At 58.6% G+C, this 15,339-nt stretch overlaps 1 protein-coding gene across 1 annotated transcript; it reads left to right on the forward strand.

Annotated features, from left to right (window-relative positions):
* The first annotated feature begins 386 nt into the window (after positions 1-386).
* TSC22D4 (TSC22 domain family member 4) lies at positions 387-9,059 on the forward strand. Its single transcript, XM_056863167.1, has 4 exons — positions 387-1,134; positions 2,089-2,252; positions 8,026-8,077; positions 8,851-9,059. Exons 1-4 carry the CDS (start codon positions 394-396, stop codon positions 9,052-9,054), a joined length of 1,161 nt encoding a protein of 386 aa, XP_056719145.1. The 5' UTR covers positions 387-393; the 3' UTR covers positions 9,055-9,059.
* Positions 9,060-15,339: the final 6,280 nt, after the last annotated feature.

Below are 15,339 nucleotides of genomic sequence, written 5' to 3' on the forward strand. Positions count from 1 at the left end.
GCCCCTTCCCCTCGTCTCCCTGGGCCCGCGGCGGGGGAGAGGGGCGGCACCGCGGCGGGGCTGCGCGCTCCCTGGACCGGCCCCAGCTGGGGGGCGGGGGAGCCAGTCAGCTGCTCGGGAGGGGGCCGGACTTCCTGGGACGGCTGCAGCAGCGGCGGGGCAGCAGGCGAGCGGCGGCGGCGGCGGCCCCCGGTTGCAGCCTCGGGCGGCGGGGCCCCGCCATGCCTCCGGGTGCGGCCCGCTGAGCGGCGGGGGGTGGCGGGAGGAGGGGTGCGGCGCTCGGCCTAGCATGCCCCCGGGCGCGGGGCCGCTGCCTCGGGCACTGCCATGGCACGGGCGGGCCGGCGGCCCCGGTAGCCCAGCGCGGGGGCGGCCCCCCGGCCAGCTGCTGCCATGAGCGGCGGCAAGAAGAAGAGCGGCTTCCAGATCACCAGCGTCACCTCCGACTACCAGCCCAAGGAGGGGGGCTCCGCCCGGCCCCCCCACGAAGCCGATGCCGGCGAAGGGGAGGGCCCGCAGCCCAAGGAGGAGGCGGCGGCCAGGAACGGGCCCTCGGCCCCCGGCTCCCCCGGGGCCCAGCCCCCCTCTTTCCAGGGGCCCGGCGGGGTGGCCGGCTCGCGGTTCCGGGTGGTCAAGTTGGACCAGGGCTCCGGAGAGCCGTACAAGCGCGGCCGCTGGACCTGCCGGGACTTCTACGAGCAGGAAGCGGACCAGCCCCTGGGGGGGCGGCTGGCGGACTCGGCCCGCCACCCCCAGTCTCTGGACTCCCGCCTGGAAGTGGCCGGGCTCCTGCCCAAGCCCCTGAGCCTCTACAGCCCCCAGCCCCAGCGCCGGGGCGTCTACTTGCACTCCCAGCTGGTCCTGCCCTCCCCTGCCTCCTCGGGCCACCAGGCCCGCTCCCTGGGGGGCGGCTTGCCCCTGCTGGCCCATGCCAACAGGACTCTGCCCAGCCCCGGGTCCCTGCACAGCCCCCTGGCGGTGCCCGAGCCCCGGTCGCCGGCTCCTGGAGACAGCGCCAAAGAATCCGGGAACCGGAGCCCGCCTGGTACCATCCCGGCCCTGACGGTGGAGGAGCATTTACTCCCCAAGAGCGTCACGCAGCTGATCCAGAGAGAGACGGAGGAACGGAGTAAGGTGAGGACTTCTGCGGTGGGGCAACCGGATCAGCTCTGGTCGTCCAGGGCTCCTTGCTTCTCAGCTGAGTGCCAGAGGCCCAGAAGCAACTCCCTTGGGGAGGCTGTGGAACCCCCTGCTGCTTGAAACAGCTACTGTTTGTGCTTTGTCCTCACCACGGTCCCCAGCCATTTCCATCATTTTGGGGGTGGGAGAATGGAGATGGGGCTAAAGTGGATGGCTAAAGGACCCACAGCACTTGAGTGGCAGAGCAGGGGCTGCCTGGGAACCCCTCCCCCCAGTTCTCTTTCCTCTTAGGCGCAGAGGGGGCCTTGCTCTAGAGGAGGGCCTCCACAGCTGTCCCTTCCCCTTTGGAAGTGTGTGACATGGAGGTTGTCTGTGGGCCCGTCCTGGTGTACGGGGGGGGGGGGGAATTTGGGCAGCATGCCTTTCCCTGACTGAGGTGGCAGCCACAACGCATCCAGCAATTCCCGCATTTGCTGGCGGTGGGGTTAGAAGTAGTCGCACCCCTCCCTCTGCAACAAAACAAGGGGCCATTGATGAAGGGAGGCTGAGGGACAGGGCCAGACTCCTGGGTTTTCCTGGGGAAAGCCCCCTTGAAGGGGTCAAGGGGAGGGGAGGGAGGCCTGCTTGGGCCTGCGTTCACTCCCCACCCCCCAGCAGGCTTGTTCTTCTCTTCCTAGAAGCCCATCCCTGTTCGCTCTGGCCTGGGCACACAGAAGGGCCTTGTTTTCTCCTGCTCTGCCCTCTCCGGAGGAAACACCCGTTAACCCAGCTCCTCTCCTCTGCGCTGCCCCGGGCCGTAGTCTGGCACCCCTGGGTGGGGTGGGGGGAGCGCAGCCCCTTCTAGGGCCGTTGACTCCCTTCCCTGACTCTGGCTGTTGGCCAGGACAAAGGCCCCCGTCCTGGCACCCTACGGAGAGGGTCCGACTGAGCTCTTTCTCACCCTGCCAGGTTCTGCCCAGAGAATCCCGCTCACGGCCCTCGTCTCCAGCACCCCCCCTCCTTCGAGATGCCAGCCCCAGCCAGAGGACCTCAGACCCTTTCAGCGCTGCCCGCTTCAGCTTGGCACGGTCCATATTTGGCATGGGAGTTGCCCCCGACAGCGACAGTGACAGGTAGGTGCCGGGGTGGGGGACTGTTCTGCAGAGCCCTGGGCAGGGGCACCAAGTGATCCGGACTGGGGGGAAGCACAGCAAGGCTTTAGGGCTGATGCCCCCGCCCGCCCCCCCACAGCCGTCGTGACGCCACGCCATAGCTTCGCTGGGACACAGCTGGGATTCAACGGCCTCTGTGCCCATGGGTCGGAAGGTCGTTTCTTCTTGGGGGTCAGGGGTGTCTGGGTCTACTCAGTGAGGGAGGGATGCACACCCCACATGTGCAGAGTGGTGCCTGAGGAGCGAGAACACCGTTGACTCAAATGCAGCAATCCTGTGCTGATGGGGAAATCACTTGAATTTCGGCAAGAGGAAGGAAGCGGAGACAAGAGTAGAATCGGCGAGGGCGGATGTGTCCGTGTGTGTTGCTGGTGGTGGCCACAGGACAGTCAGGCCGCGCTGGGAGGCCACAGGAGTGCTGCGGCCTGTGCGGGACGGGAACAGCGTTCGGCACCCGGTTCCCCCTCCCCAAGCCCTCCTGTGAACCATCATGCCCCTCGGGGGTCTCCTGCCCTGAACAGTCTGGGCTGCCCTGACTCCTGTTCCTGGCTGCTGGCTGTGAAAAATGACAGTAAAGGGGGAGGGGCTGTTGGGTGGAAATGTAGGGGTGGGGGGAGGGAGGCGGTGAGCTGTGTAGAGTTTCAGAGCCCCGCCCCACCTCTCAGTATTCTGGGGGTTTCCAGCATAGCTGGTACCCACCCCCACCCTGCTCCTGCCTCCTAAGTAGGTGAGGCATGCGGCGCTTCGGTGCCATCGTAGTTCTGGGCGCTTGCCAGGGTCCGAGGAGCGGAGGGATCTTTTCCAGGCGTGACCTTCTATGACCCTTGGCCTGATCTGCTCAGAGGCCGGCCGCTTCCCCTCGCCTTTTGGGGCTGGGGAAGCGCCTTCCCTGAGCTGGTGGCCACCGTGGGCCACTGAGCCTTCTTCCGTCACCACCACCGGCGGGGCCCCACTCCTTCGTGGCCCCATGTTTGCTTGGGGGCTGTGCCCATTGCAGGAAGGGCAGCTGGGACGTGCAGAGGGCAGGCTGAACAGTCCCTTGGAAAAGGCCTGTGGCCGATTGGTCTTCTGGCAGGCCCCTCAGGGTGGCCCCTGGGCACCGGCCACCTGGTGGGTTACCATTGTGTGGAAGTCCATCCTGCCGCCCCATAAGCTGAGCTCTTCTCTAGAGAAAGGTGTTGTGGGGAAACTGCTTGGGGGGGAGGGGTCACTGTGGATGCAGAATCAGAAACAGGAAGAGCTGTGGGGGCTTGGGAGGCAAGGAAGCACACTGAAAGGCCTCCTAGGAGCGTATTTAGGAGCAGGCGTTGGTGGGCGCTCTGACCCCTGTGCGGGAGGCCCAGACGGTCCTCTTTGCATGTCAGAGGCTCCCCCCTTGTGCCTACAAGCAGTGGTTTCCACACTAGCCGCAGTGGTTTGCTCTGACATTCACTCTCCCCCCCCTTTGCCGGCTTGCTTTTGCACTCCTGCTGTGTTGGCTGCCCCCCAGATCAGTTTCCACCCTCCGAACCCCATTTTTATCTGTCTAGTAGATTTGTATCACAGTCCTCATCCAAAGAGTGCAGGGCAGCACGAATAGTTCCCACTTCTCCGTTTTACCCTCACAACAACCCTGTCAGGTAGGCTAGACTGTGTATGTGTGACTGGCCCAAGGTCACCCAGCGAGCTTACAGGGCCGAGCAGGTATTCAGACCTGTTTTCCCAGATCCTAATGCTACGCTCTAACCACTACATCACTCTGCCTGTTATTTCTTTAACTGAAATGAACGTTTGTGCCCCCCCCTGCATTGCCCTCTAGCCCGCCTGCCAGCCCTGGCAAATCTGAATACGGGTCTAGGCTGCTTATTTTCACACTGACTGTTGCTTCTTCCTTTTTTCTCTCCCCCCCTTCCGGCAATTTCCTTCCAAACAAATGGGGGGGGGTGGAGTTGCTAACCGCGCATAGTTCAAGAGGAGCCCCCCTTCTCCTGAGGGGCCCCCAAGCGAGTGTGGGGTCTCACCCCCACCCAACCCCAGAGGAGGGAAGGCTGGGGTGGCTCAAGCCGGCCCCCACCACATTCCTCCTGGGATTTGGCCGGGCTATTCTTAGTGGTGTTTATGTGAGCGCTGCCAGGAGGCCAGGTCTAAGTAGCCAGTGAGGACAGGGGGTGGGTGGCGGAGGGAGGGGGCGCCGGCTTCCAAGAGGGGGCCCTGCCCAGGTCAGCCCTGCGTTGGGATCTTGGCACATCCCTGCAGCAGCGGAAGAGACGGGCCTGGCAGGGAGGCTGAATCCGGGGGGGGGTGGGGAGTTCCGAATGGCATTGTGAGTGCCAGTATGCGGGAGTCCACGTGTGCCTTGGCACTCCTCTATGCCAGCTGCTCTGAACCTGTGCCCGAGGGCAAAGGAGGCTCCCTTTGGCTGTCACAGACAAACCAGCCAGGCTGGTTTTGAAGCTCACGCAGTTCGTGTCCCGCTGACCCCCACCCAGGTGTGTGTTAACCCCTGGGGTCCCTGAGAACCTGCGACACCCGCAAGACACAAGAAACATGCTGTCCCTGCAAGCACAGAAAGGGCCGTTTGCGTGGGCGCGGGCGGTGTGTGTGGCTGCCACAGGGGCAGACAAGTTTTGGCCCGAGTCGGAGCCCTTGGCCAGGAAAGGCCAGCAGAAGTCTGAGGCCGTGCTTCAGGAAGCGAAGCGGCCAGCTTCGGAGTTCTGCTTCCAAATTTGAGACGGATGTTTATATTGCAGATGCTCAGAGGCTGTCCTGCCTGTGGGGACAGGTTCCTGGGGCCCTCGCTCACATTCTGAAACGAACCAGAGAGTCTGCCAAAGCAGAAGACCCCCTCTGCCCATTAACCAAAGGGGCCTCTTGATTGGCTGGGCTTCTGGCCAGCCCCGTTCCCCGGCTGGGGGGGAGCTTAGCAGGCGGGCAACAGAGAAACGCCACCTTCTTTTTTCAAAAAGCCAGGCTTGACGCGATGTGTATTCCTGAAGCGCAAAACACTCTGTGCCCAAAGAAAGCATTTGACTGAGCTAGAAAGAAGCCCTTGAATGCTCGGCATCTTCAAGACTGTGGAAGGGGCGGGGCGGGCAGCCTCTCTGCATACTCTGCGCACCTAAAATGCTTGCAAGGGTGCTCTTGCAGAGGTGGGAAGGTTTTGGCCCTGTGGTGTGAGCAGGTGAGGGAGGAAGGAGCCGACTCAGGGTCAGCTGGGACCTGGCTCTTTGTCCCTTTGTGTGGACCCTGGGTCAGCACCCTGTGGGAAGGGGAGAGGGAGACACCAGGGGTCCCAAACCATCCAGAGAAGCCAGGTGGCGGGGACAAAGCTGGCTTTCAGCATCTGGAGCGCTTCCCCCCTGGCCGTGGCTATGCTACAGGCAGTCTAGGCAGCCATTTTCCCAAACAGGCCCTGGGGCCTCCGATTACAATGGGGACCCCGACCTCGGTGCAGCCCATTTTGCCCCCTTGGGCCAGATTCCGGGGTTCTGCTCCCACCGGAGAGCGCCTGGTCCTGGGTTATGTAACTGGTGTTGGGCTCCCTGCCCAGTTTCCATAGTAACATCCCCACCCCCTGGATGGGAATGGTATAAACAGAGGGTGGCAGCCGTATAAAGGCCCCTTTGTGCCCCCTCCCTCCCTGCTGCATCTGAGCCAAGAATGGCGGGGGGGGGGAGGAAGGGGGGAGAAGAAAAGCTCTTGTAGGGATCCGGTCCGTTGTTCTGACCCCTTCCCTTCCGGGGGGTTCTAGCTGGAACCTTTCTAGGGTAGGAGTTCCCTGGGCACAGGGGGAGCTCTGATGGGGGGGGGGTTCCCAGTGTGCTGGTACCCCTGCTGCAGTGTTGGCTCTCCTCCCTTTAGTGACGGGGGCGGGGGGGGGCACAGCACATGGACTTGGCCAATGGGAGTGAATGAGAGGGGGCTGAGCCCCAGGCACAGAGAGGGCTATTTATGTGGAGCCAGGGAGCCCTACCGGGCATGTGTGGCGCGGAGGGCCCGTCCGGACCTGTCCCATTCTCCTGGGGCTCTTCCCGGGCTCCTGCCTATGCTGCACCCTGCAGCCCCCCAGCCTTCTGAGAGGAAAGACTTTGTAGGGTCAGCGCTGGGAACATGTAGGGTCTCGGAGCAGGAGCAGAATTCCTCTCGCCGTTTGGCACGGAATCACACGTTTCCGGGGAAAAGGGAAATACAGGACCAGAAAGAGAAGGCTTCTGGTGGATGACGGGGGGCTCTTAGGCTCTCGGGGGAAGACCTGAGGGCCTGGCATTGAGGCAAGAGCAGAGCCGAAGCTGACAGGACGACTGAAAGCAGAGCCCAGGAGCCAGATCCAGGGACCACGTTGGGACCGGCAAGGACCTTGGGAGGGAGCCCAGAGCCACCATGTCCCTGGATCACCAGGTGGCCTCCGTCAAGGCCATGGTGGATGCTTACGAGTCCCACTGGGTGACCCGAGGCTGTGGCTGCTGCCAGCTTCCAGACGCAGCGGATCCCCGTCGCCGCCGGCAGCGTGGCTGTACCTCCCCCGTCCTTTCCAGGGACGCGTCCCCTGCCCGGACGAGGCCGAGGGACACCCCCAAATCCCACAGGAAGCTTGGTGGCCAGAAAAAAGAGGTTGACAAAACCCTCGTCTCTCTTCTGCTTGTCCTACACAGGTAGTGAGGAGGACCATCTGGGAAGAGGGAGGGGCTCCAGAGAGGGTGGGAATGAACGGCAGGGAGGGATTGGGGTGGTGGCAAGAGGGCTGGGCTTAGACTGGGGGGACTAGGGCTCATAGCCCTGTTATGCCACAAAGATGTTGGGGGGTCAGTGCCCTGACCTAGCAGCCTACCCTACCCTACAGAGTTGTTGCGAAGATGAAGTGTGGGTAAGTTCAGAGGGAATCTTCCCAAAGACATGATGGGCTCCCCAGGACATCTGACTGGCCATGAGGGGGAGGGGACCTTTGTTCTGAACTCATCGGACAGAGCAAGCCTGACATTTCCCCTGACTTCCCCAATCTTTGGGTAGCTTTGACCCAAGGGCTGCACAGGGGGGAAGGCCCCAATTCAGAGCTGCACAGCTTGTGCCACCCCCCCTCCCCCAAAGGCCACTGCATTTGGGGTCCACAAACAGCCACCTGTAGGCCACGAGCAAAAGAGTTATTTTGGAAACTGCAGAGAGTGTGATAACCCCAAAGCTCCTCGGGGTGTGTTGACGCTTAAGGTGCACGTGTCAAAGGAGAGATGGTGTGGCTCAGTTTTATTTCAGTTACTTATAAGCTTACCTGACCCCAGGTGGCTCAAACGTGCTGGGTTCCACACCTTCAGAGTTTGGAGCGTGCTAATCCACAATGTTTGTTATTCAGTGGTAAGGGCAAGATGCTGGCCATGTGCCTACAGCCCCTCTTGGATTAAGGTGTCCTGATAGGCATGTTCGGGAGCTAAGAGCAGGGACGGGACATCTGTTTGTTTTTATGCCCCAGCAGGCTCTTGGCTTGTTTTGCGGATGTTTTTAATGTTGATAATTTTATAGTTGTGGTTTTCCTGGTTTTTATTGCAGTTTTACTTTGCAAACTGCATTGAGCACACCTCTGGAACGGCAGCATATACATTTGTGGAAGAAACCAATCAAATGGCAGAAGTTGGTTTTGGGCGGGTATTTGCACGGCTGAGGGAAGGGCCTCCACTGGGGCAGAGAAGCCCAGGTGGATCTGGCCCAGCCCAGAGGGCAGATTCCCTCTCGCCTCTTAATGCCTCTGCCCCTCTCTTTCTCACAGCGGAACAAACAGCAGCATGATCGCCATAGACAACAAGATTGAACAAGCCATGGTGAGTCAAGGGGCTGAACCGGAAAGAGCTGCAAGTCCTGTGGGCAGAGGGGACGGAAGCCTTTAGGAGCCCCACACAGCCCCTCTTTGGGGGGGGGGGGGGCGGCAGAAACAATCCTCGAAAGGGCTGCAGGGACGGGCAGGTCACCTTTCCTCCCGATAGCCTGGACTCTTTGAGGGCCATCAGCTGCTGCAGCAGGTATTTTTGTGCCAACGCGTAGAACAGTTGTTGATTCTCCCCCCAGCCTGGCCTCTTCTGGTTTCTTTTGAAGGGGCTGGCATTTTTTATTCCTTTCTGCACACCTATGCAGTCCCTCGCTACTCCAGTGGTCCTCTTGGCAGCTGTGGGCGTGAATGGCTCTGCTTGTGCTCAGTTTCGCTCTTATTGACACCTGACCAAGGGAGCTTTGACTCCCAAGAGCTCTTGTTGGATTCTAAGGTGCCACCGGACCCGAATCCAGCTGTCTTATTCAAGACGGAGGTTGGAGCAGCCGGCACCTTTGGGGTGATGGAAAACCTGGGGAGGACAGGCTCTGGAGAGCCAATTGGGGCAACGCAGGCTTGTTTCTGCCGCTCTGGGTTCCAGCACCACCAATTTGTTTCAGCTTGAGCAACCCACACCCTCAGGGTCACTTGGAGGGGATGCACAGAGACTGCCAGGCGTCTTGCAAATGGAAATGGCAGACCGTTTGGGTAGTGGGGTGAGGGTTCCTTCCTGGAGTCTGTCGTGCCTCACTCCGGGCGCTACGTCTTCTCTCTGCCCCTTCTCTCCAGGACCTGGTGAAGAGCCACTTGATGTTCGCCGTGCGGGAGGAGGTGGAGGTGCTTCGGGAACAGATCAAGGAGCTGTCTGAGCGCAACGCCCTGCTGGAGCAGGAGAACGCCCTCCTGCGCTCCCTGGCCAGCTCCGAGCAGCTCTCTCACTTCCAGGCTCAGCTTCACGCTGTGGCCAAGCCCCCGCCCAGCAGCACCGCATGACCCTGCGTTACGGGGGGGGGGGCGATTGATACCAAGGGGTGGGTGTGGGTGTATGAGACAGATTCCCGCAGATGTGAATGGGGTGGGCAGAGTACAGCGGGAGGGTGCGTGCGAGTGTGAAGCCAGCCTCTGGGGGAGGGAGAAAGGGGAGCTACTAACACAGCATGTGCCTTTAGGGGGTAGAATCAGAACTTCTTGATTTTGCCCCCAGCTCTGGGAAGGGAGTGGGATCTTTTGCCGAAGACACGATGAATGGGTGGAGGTAGAGAGGGGGCATGTTTGGGTCTCTCACTAACTGGGGTGATCCCCAAAAGCCCCAAAGTGGCCAGATCTCTCCCTCCCACCCCAACTGGGATAGTTCTGCAGTCATTTCATTGAAAGAGAGTGTGGGTGGGTGGGGTTTTTTTCCCACAGGGCCACCGGCACCGTTGGAAAGGAGGGGTGAGGAGTGCCGGCTGGGGGCAGACGGAGGTGGCGATAATTTTATATTGGACACTTTTTTCAGTATTTCAGGTTATTAAAGTGCAGAATTGCTCATGTCACCCTTTATAGTGTTTGCTGTTTGTTTCAGAAAAGTGGGCTGGGGGCGGGGAATTGGTGAAGGGGCACTGTGATGTGACTCCTTCATGTGACTTTTAAAACAAGCTCCTGATGGAATGTGGAAGGATCAAAAGCCGCTCAGCTCACACACCCACTGCAAGGCAAAAGTGGGCGTAGCTCCCGTGCCCCTCCCTAGGCCGACGCACGCATGGGAACTGAAACATGCCCTTGCCCGTCCAACCTGGGGGAGCTTCTTCCCTCCCCAAACTGCAACTGGGTCCTCTCCCAAGCGTTGGCTGCCCAAATCCACAGAATCTTCTTGAGAAAGACACTTTTCAGCCATGCAGGAGCTCCATCTTGGGTCCTCAAATCCACGACTGCTCTCCAGCCCCACCCAAGGACTGACTGCATCCCCGTGCTGGCGAAGAAGGGAGGGATTCTGGCATCAACAGCTGGGTATGTATGCCCATGCCACAGAAGAGTGAGAAGGCCTATTGTTCTGCACCTTCTGCCTCCCCCCCCCCCTGCAGGATCATAGTGTTCCCGCAGGATTGGGACAAACAGTGCCACTGGGCAGCCCCCACCTCCCCCAGCTGGTATGAAAGGCACCCTGTTTGGTGTGCTTTGGGTCACTCAGAGCACCCATACGTTTCCCCGCTCCCTGCAAGATGTGACCCTGACTGCGCATCTGGCACCAGGGCCTATCCTGAGCCGATGCCACGGGACGGCACGTTAGCATCACAGCCACTGAAGTGAGGAGCAACTGCACCCTGCCACTGCGAGCATGCCCCCTTCCTCTCCCCAAAATGGCCATGGATGCCACTATGGTGAGAATCACAGCATCCCATTAGAAGCCTCCGTCGAGGAAAACAACTCCAGGCAACTCAGCCGAACGAGTCAGGCCAGCCGTTGGCTGCCAGGCTGAATGGCCCATCCGACACAGAAGAAAATCCCTGCCTCACTCCGAATATGGCAATGAATGAGTGAGCGGGCCCCACCTGTTCCGAGTCTGGCCGAGGAAATGTGGTCAGGAAGATCCTGGGCTGCCCAGCTTGGGACCTCTGCAGACAACGCAGGCAGAATCCCAGCCAGCCTGGCGGTGCCCGCTTGCCAAGAGGATCTCGAGCATTTAAGACTGACAGATCTGCGCTGGAGACTTGGGCCCACAATACTTGGACCCTGGGGCTGCTCTTCTGCTGTGGGCCCATCTTCCACTGGGGCATGGAAGCTTCAAGTGCGTCTCCGGCAACCGCATCCTAGCAACCACCGACCTGCTCTGCATGCAGGTGGACATCATGGAGCTGTGGGGTTTCTCTCTGCTCTTGCTGGCGACAGTCTCAATGAATCAAGCCCAGCTGAAGCGGCAGAGGTTCAGGGAGGTGCTGCCCTTCCCTGGCTCTCCTGGGGCTGGAGAGCCCCAGTTTGCCAGTTGGGACCGGGACTGCCCCTTCCCGCTGCCGCTGTGGGCCCTCCTTGCGGGCCTCTCTGGCTCTGTGGCCCTTTATGTGCTGCGCTTCAGAGGGCGAAGGGTAAGCAAGACCAACGACCTGGCTGGGCCCAGTTCGTTCTCTCCAGCCGTTCATTCCCTCATGCTGACCCCTCCCTGGCTTGCCTCTCAAGCCAGTGACTGCGCTTCTTGCTTAGGCTCTGGATGTGTTTAATGTAGTCTCTTATAAACTATTTATACTGGCAGCCGCCACAACATCCCAAGGCAATGCAGCCTGTGGGTTAATTTACTTTGTCTAGAGAAGTGCTTCTCTTTATTTGTCTTTAAACCGCTGCATGCCAGTCTGAGTGGGTGACCCAACTGGTGTGTGGTTAGAGGCGGGCCGGAGACATTTGCAGGCTTCTTCCGTCTTCTGCCATGTCCTCCAGCAGACAAACCAAGCCAGGCACAAGTGTGTAAGCCTTTTTCCATAAGGAAGGGGGTCTTCATCTACCCCTACCCACCCACCCCGGCCTGATTATTTCCAGCATCCTTGCCTGAACCTTGCCTGGTTCTACCAGGTATTTTGTGGAGGCTAAAGTGTTTGGGTGTGAGAAGGGGGGGGAGTTAAAGACGAGGTCCCCTGCTTGCTTGTTTTGTCTTACACACCTGAAGAAACCTCTGCACCAGTCAGAATGGGGGCAGAGCCCCTGCTCACTGGGAGTTTAGGACTGCAACTTGTACAGGAAAACCTGGGAGGCGGAGATTGGCTAGAAAGGTCTTGCTCAAGTCTACCTGAAAAAGATTTTCCTCTGAATGTACTAGGTATGGCTGCTCAGTGCAGAAGGAAAGGCACTCTACACATGCTCAGGGGAACTCCCTTTGACGTGCCAGGACTGGTTCCTTACACTGGAGAATATGTTCTATGGCTGGACTTTGGCTCGGGTTCTCCCTTAGTGGGAAGGCAGAGGCACTCTGCAGCCGTTAAGTGATACAATCTCCTTTATCATTTCACGCATTCCTTGCATTTCTGACCCCCGGCTCAAAGACGTGCTTTTTGGGGCCCAAAGGTCTTTTCTGCCCACTGATCCCTGTACAACTCGTGACCCTGCTGCCCCCCGTGAACATTTTGTGGATGTTTGTGCTTCCGCTCGCAGGCAACGGCCCATGGCTCGGAGCCAGAGGCCCAGCTGGAAGAGGCCTTTCTGCGCGAAGTCTTCACAGTTCTCAGCATCATCCGAGACCGGCTGTCGCAGATAGTGCAGGACAGAAGGAAACGCCAGGTGTCTCCACACAAAAGCAGCGCAGAAGGCTCTTGAGATGTATCGTCCAGGCCTCTGGGCCAGAAATGTGGAGAGAAGGGAGCTGTGTGGGGAGAAGGTTCATGCTGATGGCGAATAAATGGAACTCAGAGCAAAACTGTCACGGCCTTTTATACAATGTGTGTGTGTTAGTGGCCTGAACACCCGCCCCCTACACACACACACACATAGTTGCTTGTGTTTCCTCCACCTGAGCATCCCTGGAGGCGTCACAGGCTATGTGGTGTGTTCTGGGAAGAATTCAAGATGATGTTTTTAACAAGCAGAGCCTCACCTGGCACCACTGTACTGAAGAAACGGCTCTTTGACCATGACCAGATGCATCATTACCTTCTCCCAGAAATATTTCACAGAGATTACATTGTACAGTGAATACCAGAAGGAAGGAACCCTTCTGCCTCTCTGGGCCAAGGTTTCTCCACATCACATTTCACCCCTTCTGCTGGGTTTTCTTCTATGGCACGCAGGTGGGCCACATGTTCGCCACAGGCCCTTGTTGTACACATGCCCCCGTCTTGTTTCTGCTGCCCATAGGAGAGGCCCTCTTTGGGTTGCAGCCCTTGGGACAGTCTCCTTTGCTTGACCGGGTCCTCCACGTGGGAGGTGGGGCCAGCTGCATTGGGCTTTCCCTCTGGGTGTCCCCCGCCCGTGCCTTTTTCTTCCCAAGATGCTAAAGAAGAAGCAGCAGAGTTGGTTTTTATATGCCAACTTTCTCTACCACCTAAGGGAGACTCAAACTGGCTTACAATCACCCTCCCTTCCACACAAGGAAGGGAAGATGCCCTGTGAAGTAGGTGGGGCAGACAGAGCTCCAAGAGAGCTGAGACTAGCCCAAGGTCACCCAGCTGGCTTCGTGTGGAGGAGTGGAAACAAATCCAGTCCCAAACCAGAGGCAAAAATGGATCAGATGCAAGGAAGCCCATTACTCCACCATGTTTCTACTTTGCGTATTTTGCACATATTTTAAAGTTGGGCCATCTATAAGTGTGCTGGTTTTTGGCCATAGGCAGCTGTGCTGCTTTTCAAAACATGGTAGATTTCAAGCCAAAGATAGGGAAGCCAGGCATGCTGCTGGAGAGGAGGGGGGAAGGGACAGCCCCCAAGTCAAATTGGGCAGCCGTCTCCACCTTGCAGCTGTGCGGCCTGGCTATTGGGGGCAAACAATACTCTCCGTGGCTGGCCCTGCTGTGGCTACCTTGGGTGGGTGGGGTTCCCACCAGAGTTTTGGTTTCCTCTCCTGTTTTAACCCTGCCTTCTGTTTTGTTAGCTGCCTGGAAAGCAGGGAGGCAGGCCAATGAATATTGTGGAACTCCCTACCCCAGGATGTGGTGATGGCTGCCAACTTGGAAGGCTTTAAGAGGGGAGTGGACATGTTCAGGGAGGATAGAGCTATCCACTGCTACTAGCCAAAACAGATGCTAGCCATGATACATGCCTATTCTCTCCAGGATTGGAGGAGGATGCCTGTTATATTAGGTGCTGTGGAACCCAGGCAGGATGGTGCTGCTGCTGTCGTCTTGTTTGTGGGCTTTCTAGAGGCACCTTGTTGGCCAGTGTGAACAGACTGCTGGACTTGATGGGCCTCCTGGGTATGATCCAGCAGGGCCTTTCTTGTGCTCTTATAGAGGATGGGGCTATCCATGGCTACTAGTCCAAATGGATACTAGTCATGATGCATAGCTATTCTCTCCAGTATGAGAGGAGCATGCCTATTATCTTAGGTGCTGTGGAATGCAGGCAGGATGGTGCTGCTGCAGTGACCTTGTTTGGGGGCTTCCTAGAGGCATCTGGCTGGCTGCTGTGTGCACAGACTGCTGGACTGGGTGGGCCTGGGTCTGACCCAGCAGGACTTTTCTTATGTTCTTATGTCCCTTCTCAGCAAAGGCGGAGGGAAGAAGCAGCCCTTTTTTTTGCAGAGATGAAGCTGGATGAGCAAATGAATCTGGGGGGTGGAGGTGGTCATTTGAGAGCTCCCCCCGCTCCCAGAAGGACAAGATGCGGCCATCTGGTTTTCACACAGGACCCCTCCTTCTAGCCAGGCAATTATTGCCACCTCTTCATTTGGATAATGTGGCTATTATTTTATTGTCACCTATTATGGATTATTGCTTTCATATTAATTGCCATTATTATAACGAGGTTAGTGTTATGATTGTTGTATAGGGATATATATTATTCCGCCATAATGATGTGAATCAGTGGTGGACTGGCCAGGGTGCCAGCTTGCCCGATGGGAAGTGGGCCTTGTGGGCCCCTGATGAAATGGGGGCCCTTAAACATTAGACAATATGTTTAAAATGTTAATGACCTTTTAGTAGCTTGAATCATAGAGTTGGGAGGGACCACCAGGGGTCATCTAGTCCAACCCCCTGCACAATGCAGGAAATTCACAACTACCCTCCCCCCCACAGACCCCCAGTGACCCCCGCCACTCCCTGCCCAGAAGACGGCCAAGGTGCCATAAAAGAAGTTCCAAAATATTACTGTATGCAACCTTTTTTCCACGTATGTGTTTTTTGAAAATTTTATCTATTTCTTATAAAAATTAAATGATAGCCTTATAGTTGTGGGTGGGCCCCTGGCAACCAATAGTTTTAGACCCAGTCCGCCACTGATGTGAATCCTAACCACATCAGCCCCTCCCTCAGCCCCTCAGGTGAGCCGCTTGAGGGGAAGGACTACATTTCCCATCACACCCCGCGCGGCCGGCTCTGCGCGGGAGGGCCTCTGAGCCGAGCTCGAAGAAGCGGCGCGTGCGCCCCGACGCCCTCTCGCGCCCCTTTCCCGGCAGCCCTCGGGAGGAATCCGTCTGACCGGGAAGAGCTGCGCGCTCTCGCCTGCCAACTGCCGCCGCGAGAGGACGGGGCCCGCGCGCCCGCCCGCCTGCCGCCATCCCCCCCCCTTAGAAGCCGTTCTCTTCGCCCCCCCTGCCCGCCCGTCTGTCTGTCTGTCTCCGCCTCTGGAAGACGCGCTTCTCGCCCCGCCCCTTTCTGCGAA

Source organism: Euleptes europaea, chromosome 18, assembly GCF_029931775.1.
Source record: "Euleptes europaea isolate rEulEur1 chromosome 18, rEulEur1.hap1, whole genome shotgun sequence".
Lineage (NCBI taxonomy): Eukaryota > Metazoa > Chordata > Lepidosauria > Squamata > Sphaerodactylidae > Euleptes > Euleptes europaea.